The sequence below is a fragment of the Cebus imitator genome, unplaced genomic scaffold, assembly GCF_001604975.1.
Source record: "Cebus imitator isolate Cc_AM_T3 unplaced genomic scaffold, Cebus_imitator-1.0 Scaffold380, whole genome shotgun sequence".
NCBI classification, from domain to species: Eukaryota; Metazoa; Chordata; class Mammalia; order Primates; family Cebidae; genus Cebus; species Cebus imitator.
Window position 1 is genome coordinate 1,164,320 of NW_016107695.1, and position 8,952 is coordinate 1,173,271.

General features: G+C 47.8%; 1 protein-coding gene across 2 annotated transcripts in view; it reads right to left on the reverse strand.

The window, feature by feature from the left end:
- The window catches only part of SMOC2 (SPARC related modular calcium binding 2), a 193,554-nt gene that overhangs the window by 54,345 nt on the left and 130,257 nt on the right, over window positions 1-8,952 (reverse strand). For both annotated transcript variants that reach the window (XM_017507610.2, XM_017507609.2), the window contains exon 8: window positions 3,233-3,419. In XM_017507610.2, the coding sequence (XP_017363099.1) occupies window positions 3,233-3,419 (187 nt within the window). The remainder of the gene's footprint in view (window positions 1-3,232; window positions 3,420-8,952) is intronic.

Genomic DNA, 8,952 nt, shown 5'->3' on the forward strand with positions numbered 1-8,952 from the left:
AAGAACAACAGTCTTTCTTTCTCCAAAACACATTATCACTGCTACATCCAATGCCCTAAAGCTATGACAGGAACAAGCCGCAAAGCACACCAGGAAGCAGAAGATGGCAGAGCGGACCCAAGACGAAACACAAGAAAACCCCACCCCGACTTAGGACAATTACGTCTTTGAACTGCTGAAATCATCCGGAACTTCCCTGCCTCCATACAGCCGAGTGAGAAGTACATTTTGAGACCAGTTCAGTTTGAGGGCTTTCTGTTGGCAGCAGGGACAGCAGTTCTGGTTCTGATGCCCCCAGCAGACTGTAACCCGTAGGAGAGGTGGGGCCTCGCCGCTCTTATTCAATTCTATTTCCCTGGAAGAGGGTTTGAGTGTCGTTGACTACCAGTATGTGTGCTAAATGAATGAATGACAAAGTAATAAAGGTAAAATTGCATGCAGAATCTAAGAAGCCATCTGTATTTGGTTTAATTTCATATCCTTCCTGAAACTCCAAGAAGAGGGAGCTGCCCCTTCTGTAGGCAGAAATGGGGAACAGGAGAGCCTGGGACTTCTCTTTCTGCCGTGAAGCTGGGATGAAGTCCAGTGTGATGAAATCAGCACAGACGGAAGGGAAGAGAGGGGTTATTATGTTTCTAGTCGATGACAATATTGAACGTTGCCAGGTTCTTCAGAGACAACCTTATAAATGCTGATCTCATAATTTCAGAGCCAGTTTGAGGAGCTCTGGGTTTGACAGCTTAAAGATTTTCATTGGCATGTGTAAAACGCCTTCTGCCAGCAGTCTCCATCCACCTCTGTTACAGGGGCACCGCTCGGGGCTGGGGCTGCCACGATTTATACGTGCAGTAAAGCAGCATAGCTCTAAGGTACGCAGAAACACTGCTTCCAAGAAAGGCTTCTTAGAAAACAGTACTCCCTATCTATATACCTAGACACAGAAACTAAAAAAACAATAATTCTCGAACCTAAACCTTGAAAAGGTGCATGTTCTCTTCAAGCCCTGCAGAGCACACGGGTTTAACCAATCCCCCATATCAGTCCACAGAAGCTAAGCCTCAGCACCCCTGTGCAGTGCCAGCTGAATGGGGTGTCAGGAGCAGGTGGCCAGCCAGGGCGGCTGGGACAGTGGAGTGCCAGCCGGGAAGGGGCAGCTCTCACACACCCTGTTGTTATCATGCTTCCCAAGCAGGGCTCCCACTGGGCCAGATAGTGGTGGGTGGACCCGATCATGGTGAAATAGGCATCAGTCGGCTTGAGCCCCTGGAAACTACACCGTTTCCCCCACAAATGTCTACAGGTTACAGCTGATGACAAATGTGGGAAATAATCTAGGAAGCATCAAATGTTCATGCCTAGGCCTTAGAGATGACATCAGTGGCTACTTTTGACATTTAAGAGAGAGTATTTTCATATATTTCAAAACTATTTTTATATAAATCTAGGAAAAACTAAAGTCAAATTCATGTTACAAAGAGCTGTAAAACCACCTCTACTCACGGTTACACAATTCCATGAACACATAGCTCTTGGTCTTCAAGTGCTACTGTGAAATCCCTCCCATTGCTCAAACTCACACAAAATACAAGTGAACAAGTTGTTCTTGTATTTGAGACCCTTGAATAACTTTCATTGCCCTTGTCTTTAGCACAGTCTCACTTTGTCTAAAAGCGGTAACTTGAGGCACATACATATGAATACCACAGAAAGCCATGTTGGACACTCGGTTCTTTCAGCTTATGAAATGCTGCGTTCCCCTTGCCAAAAGCAAGAGCAGTTTCCACCCTGCCACTGGTATGTGATGCCATCCACGTTTCCACCCGGCCACTGGGCCCCAGAGCCACCGTTCAGATTCTGTCCGGTGCCAGTGGGGCAGAGGAGCTGGTGCTGCCTGTGAAGGCAAAGGCACTGCTACTCTCTGGCTGCCATGCGGGGGGTTTTGGAGACCATCGAAGAAATGGTTTCCTTCAGTTTCCAATGGTTGAAGCCATTTTTTTTTTTTTTTTTGAGATGGAGTTTCACTCTTGTCACCTAGGCTGGAGTGCAGTGGTGCAAACTCAGCTCAGCACAACCTCCCCCTCCCAGGTTCAAGCAATTCTCCTGCCTCAGCCTCCCAAGTAGCTGGGATTACAAGCACCTGCCACCACGCCTGGCTAATTTTTTATATTTTTACCAGAGACAGGATTTCACTACGTTGGCCAGGCTGGTCTCGAACTCCTGACCTCAGGTGATCCACCCGCCTCGGCCTCTCAAAGTGCTGGATTACAGGTGTGCGCCACCGCGCCCTGTCAACCCACTGACTTTTACAGGCAGTTCACGCATCAGAACAGAGGATTGCCCTGAACTGGGTGATCGATGGCCACTTGGCGTCCCAGATCATCCAGGTGAGGAGGCGCAACACTCACAGCTGATGGAGACTGTGTGTGTGAGACAGTGTGTGGGGGAGAGTGTGTGGGTGTGTGTGGGTGAGTGTGTGGGGGAGACTGTGTATGTGTGGGGGGGAGAGTGTGTGGGTGTGTGGGTGAGTGCGCATGAGGTACATATGAGTGTCAGTCTGTGAGGGGAGTGTGTGTGTGTGTGGAGTGTGTGAGTGTGCATGTATGTGTGCATGAGTGTGTGTGGTGTGTGGCAGGTGAGTGTGCATGTGTGTATGTGTGTGTGAGGAGTGTGTGTGGGTGTGTGTATATGTAAATGTGTGGGTGTGTGGGGAGTGAGTGTGCACATGTGTACGTGAGTGTATGTGTGAGGTGTGTGTGTGGGTGAGTGTGCATGTATGTGTGGGGAAGTGTGTGTGTGGGTGTGTGGGGAGTGTGTGTGTGCATGTGCATGTACATGAGTGTGTGTGTGTAGGGTGTATGTGGGTGAATGTGCGTGTGTGTATGAGTGTGTGTGTGGGGTGTCTGTGCAAGTGTGTGTGGGGGGTGTATGTGTGAGTGTTTGGGGGAGTGTTTGTGAGAGTGGGTGTGTGTGAGGGTGCATGTGTGTGGTGTGTGTGGGTGTGTGAGTGTGCATGTCTGTGTATGGGGGAGTGTGTGTGGTGAGTGCATGTGTGTGTATATGTTGGGGGTAGTGTGTGTGTGTGTGTGGGTGTGAGTGTGTGTGGGGTGTGAGTGGGTGAGTGTGCATGTGTGGGTGGGAGGAGTGTGTGTGTGTCGGGGAGTGGGGGTTCTGCTTTCCTGGCTTCCACGCCCAAAGCCTCCCAGGGTCACAGGAGCAGGTCTGCCCTGTTTACCTCGTGGACGTGCCGGGGATGGGGCGGCCGGTGTCCACCAGGACGCACCAGCAGTAACCTGTGGAGGGGTGGCACTGCACCGGCTTGTAGAGGCCGCCGTGCGCGCACTCCGGGATCACCACGTTGTCGTTCTTGGGCTGCTTGGCCTCCTCCAGGGCCGACTGGTGCTCCTGGTCACAGGACGACGCTGCGGGGAAGAGAAAGGCGAAAGGTGAGCAGGAGCCGGGACGTCGTCCACACACAGAGCTCCTGGCAGGCCGCAGAGAACTGCCCAGAAGTGGGTGGTCCTCTGTCACCGCACAGGCAGGAGGGCCTGCCAGCGTGGGGGCACAGAGGGAGAAGAGGAGAAGGCTCATGCGGCTCCACTCCCCGCGGCATGGCGTGCTGCTGTGATCACTGATCTGTCAATGGCACCCCACAGTGGACATTCCCGCTCCACACCCAGCACAGCTCACGGGTCAGCACAGGCAGTCGCCTGGGAGAGGGCATCCAGGAGCAGATGTGATGCCCGCAGGACTCCTGAATGTGGTGAGGCAGAGCCAGCCCTGTGGCTGAGCGTCATCTCTGCTCCCCACTCCAAGGGGCGTCATCTCTGCTCCCTGCTCCAAGGCACCTGCACTGAGGTGGGAGGCTCCTCAGAGGTGCCCCAGGGCAAGGACTTTTTAAACTTCAAGGCTCCCTGGGGCACCCCTCTGCCCACATTCTCAGCATCTGTTCATCGTCTACCCCCCACTCCCCAATGAGAGGGTGACACAGAAGAAAATCTACCCTGGGAGCCTCCCCAAGGTCTGACTTAGGTGAACCCTAAGCAGAACAGGTGCACACTATCTAAAACTCTTTCAGCCCCAAATCGTGAGAATTTCCGCTGTACTATTTCTAAAACAAGCTTTGTTACTGACAATTGGTAAGGAATAATAATGAGAGGTATTCTTACTCAGCCTGTGCACCAGGCATTGTGCTACACGAATACTGACACTCACATGCAAATAAAACAATGGCTTAAAAATTCTAGGACCTTGCGTTGCCATGTGCCAAGGTTGATCACTTTTTGTTAACAAACTCAGTTTCTCCTTGTGTTTAGATACGTCTAACTGACATCCGTCTTCTGCCCCAAATAGTTGAGCCGAGACTTCCTGAGAATGAATGTGTGCTGGCAACCCCCTCCTGCCTGGCCCTCACCTGGGGGGAAGTGTAGCATTGAGGGATGAGAGGCCACGTGACCTATTGGTGGCCGCGGTGGGAACACGTGGTGGGAGTGGCAGGGCAGCCTCTCTGCTCAGGCTGAAGGAAGCTCGGGCTGGAACATCACCAATCTCTCCAACTGGAAGTGATTTCACATCCACATCACAGCGCAGCTCTAGGGTTTGCTCTGGGGATTGCAAGCAATTGTGGGGGCAGTGTGGCGTACTGACAGGCTTCCACAAGTGTTAGCTATTGCTCTGATTACTTTTCCAGTGCTAAAAGGATGCCTGGCTTATAGGCACTCAATAAATTTCTTTTGAGATAATAAATAATTGTGATGGTATTAATGAAAACCACCCTGATTTTAGCATCTCTAGTAACTCTGTTGCACATCTGAGGATAATCAGATACGTAATTTTATGATTAGTTCATTACTGATTATATTACCAAATGTTGCTATTAGATTTTGTAAACGCATGTAAGTTTTCAGTCTTCACTGCAAGGAAGTAAAAACAAACGTTACCTTTTAGACTCTGTCCTATTTCTATTCCAAAGTGACTAACAATCATTCTCCCCGGTGACCTCATAGGCTGCACTCAGCCACTTGAAAGAGTGGATGATAAAGATTAAAGGGAAGTCAGCGTCTGCTCAGATCAACATTTTTTGGAATAAGTGCAGAGCTCACGGATCATTCAAATCTCACAGTAAGTGCTCAAAATCGGTTTAATAAAAAGGAGAAGCAGCAGGAAGAAACTGTCAATGACTGAAATTTCATGTGATTGTGTTTTATAAGTTCTGTACTTTTTTTTATGGGCTCCAGATTTTGCTCAGCAAATGCACAGGTGCACATATAAAACCTGTCTCTGGGTTATAGTGAAGAGGTTTTTGTCCCAGTGATAACTAGGAAACAGGTAAGAAAGAAGAAGGACCACGATCTGTATTTCTTTCTGAATTGCTCAGTAAGTTACTTTAGGTCATGGAAGAAACTGAAAACAGCATGAGTTGTGCTAAATGTTTTGGGGGGCTGTTGCTTTGCAGAAATCCTGGAGCAGCTGGTGCATCTCGAAATGGAACTGTGCCTCTGGAGAGCAGCAGCTGAGAATGCCGGAAACCGCCCTCCAGCAGCACCCTGGAAGAATCATGGCTGCCATGTTCACGTGGCGCTTGTTCAGAAATTTTATTAGTGCAGAGAATTTATGGCGTGATGATCTGGACATGAGATACCTTCTGTGCTCTATCCAAGGATGTACTGAATCTATAGAAATCATTTTAGAAGATTCTTGAAACGTCTCTCTTGAGGATTTTATGTGGTATTTGAAAGCTTATCATAAGCAAAATAGGATTAAATCAACAACCTCTTAAAATTTGATGAGCATGACATAAAATATCAAATATACTATAGCAGAATCAGAAGAAACCTTGTGTTTGTTTATATAAACATCATGCTGCATGATGGCTGTTAGCCTGTGCCATTTTATCTGATAAATCTGGCTCCATGGGGGAAATTCAAACTCCCTGGAGAAATGCAATTTCATTTTCTTTTAGTAAGGGCCACAATGAAGGCAGAAGATTTTTAAACAAACCAATATTGGCCCCTGGGAATAGAAGGTGACAGAGCATCAATTACACATGTGACTGTCACCTCCCTCCCTGGCCATCCCAGAATGCAGCGTTCTGCAGGCAGGCAAAGAGCTGACCTGGGCGTGGTTCTCTCTGGCTGGAGAAAAGTCCTAATTCTGTGAAGGACTTAATCACGCCCGTAAGAGGGGACGAGGCGGAGATGAATTCACACACGACAGGTCCTGTGTCACCACAGCACAGAAGTTTCATGTCCTGGGGAGGCACACGGGGCCATGACACCAGGAAGGAACCCATGGAGGCGGAGCTCAGCGATCCTCTGGGAAAATGCCCGTGAGGCCTTAGGAAGCATTAACGGCGCAGGAAAGAGGGAATTGTGAGTGAAACCATAGACTGAGAGAGGCAGATGGCAGGGGTAGAGACAGGAAACAGGGAAGGAGGGGCTGTTCCGGACTGTGGTGGAGTCAGCGCAGGACTCACAGGGGTCCGTGGATGCATCAACCAAGGTGGAAATGTCTAGACACTCGGGTCTGTTCAGTGGGGACAGGGAGCCAAAGTTAAAGTCTTAAAATAATCATATCACTGTAAGCTATGTTTGATTATAGAAGGGATAGGCTAAGCTTTCAAAAAGCCTCCATTGATGGAGAAAAATCAAGCTAGGAAACAGTAATAATGAACCTATTGCAATATTCCATTTTAATATATATTAGATGAAAAATATGTCAGTTTTCTTTTCTATTCAGAAGGCCCTTAACTACATCATTTTCTCTTGTTATAAATTTTGAGGAGTTCATGCATAAAGAAAAAATAACTTGAAAGGAAAAAACGCAAATAGAATTAATTCTGATATGAGGGCATTCAAGTGGCTGACTTTTAACACACACATACATATACATAATATATATATTAATTATGGTATTATTCTATATCTACAATATAGAATATGTATAATTCATTATTCTCCCAAATTACAACATATTTGACCACAGAACAGCCTTCCTTTCCGTGTATGAAGTTCATTCTCACTCACGCCTCTGGCTTTGCATCCATCTGAAGGTTTCTGCTCTTGCCACAGAGTCACCCCTGCGGGAACTCTGAACCCGAAAGGAAATGTATGAATTCTGCAGTAACTCTGTGGTGTAAATATGACTGCATGGTGCTGCCTTTCCCAGCTAGCTCTGCTGGTGGTTTGTGCTCTCCGAGGTCCGTGAGCCTTGCCTGTGCACCCTCTGCTCTGACAGCTTGCTGATGTCTGTGGCTCAGACTCCTGGCCTGTGGGGCCTTGCCCCCCATCCTGAACACACTCCGGAAAAGCAATTAACACGTTGGAGACAGTGTTCCTCTATATTGTCTCATTAAACATTAGGCTAGAAACATGATTCTAATTCCAATTTACTTCTATAAATGTTGTTTTATAGAAACATGATTTCAATTCCAATTTACTTCCATAAGTTCTTTTATAGAAACGATTCCAATTTCACTTTACTTCTATAAATTTTAAGTTTTATAGAAACATGATTCCCATTCCAATTTATTTCTATAAATTTTCAGTTTTATAACCATATAACGACATTTTTATTTATTTGTAGAAAGCTACCTTTGTAAAGTTGGTAGACGGTCTATTAAAAATCATGAGTTCATTTCCCAAACTGGCATTAGATGCTTGTGACTTATAATGTGTCTGGCAGTTTGTTCAAATAATCTGACAACCAAAAGGAATTTTTAGAAGATAATAAGCGGCTGCCAGACATTTATGAACATTTAAAAGATCTTAATTATTTCATTAAATGATGTCTACTTGATTCAGTGTGACGACGCCCAAAGCATTTTTATAGGAAGCAAGAACAAATCACATCCATTCTAAAAATGAAATCTCCATATTTGGCCATATTTCAGGAACTCTCATGCTGCAGATGTAAGTTTTTGGCAAGCCCACACCCTTAAGAGTTTTACGTTAACTTTTGGAGAACTATTGCTCAACTCAGCAGGCACAGGATCCTGGGAAGCTCTTGAAAACCAGAGAAGTATTTGAAAGTGTCGACCTGATCCCCACCAGACCGGCTGCCCCTAAACTAATGCCACAGAGACAGAACCCGCAGGCCCCCGCTGCTCAGTTCCAGCCTTTCCATGTGCCCCTGGGTTGTCTGTGCACCTGCCCAGATGTCTCCCCTGTCCCAGGTGCGCCACACAGGTGTGCAGCTGTTGGCCCAGATGTCTCCCCTGCCCCAGGTGTGCCACACAGGTCTGCAGCTGTTGGCCCAGGCATTTCCCCTGCCCCAGGTGTGCCACACAGGTCTGCAGCTGTTGGCACAGACGTCTCCCCTGGCTCAGGTGCGCCACACAGGTGTGCAGCTATTGGCCCAGACGTCTCCCCTGCCCCAGGTGCGCCACACAGGTCTGCAGCTGTTGGCCCAGACGTCTCCCCTGCCCCAGGTGCGCCACATAGGTCTGCAGCTGTTGGCCCAGACGTCTCCCCTGCCCCAGGTGTGCCACGCAGGTCTGCAGCTGTTGGCCCAGACGTTTCCCCTGCCCCAGGTGTGCCACACAGGTCTGCAGCTGTTGGCCCAGACGTCTCCCTTGTCCCAGGTGCGCCACAAAGGTCTGCAGCTGTTGTTTTGTTTGGGGGTTGTTGGGTCCGCTGCCGGAGGCTGTGCGGTTGACTGGATGTCATTGCTGTTATTGTCAAGGGACTCTGAATCCCTTTCCTTCACATCCAGTCTGTCTGGGTACACTATGCTGCCCCAGACATCCCTTGTTTTCAAAGAAACACATAACATTGTTATTTAGTATCAGCCAACACCTTAAGAGTTCTTCAGGAATTATTACAAGTATTGATGGTATGCCCACACATTACCCTAATGGGTCTTAACTATTAGAGAAATGGATATTACAGCGGTATCAATTCACGTCTAGTTTAGGCTGGTGGGTTCTATTTTCTGTTTATGCCCATCTTCTTATTC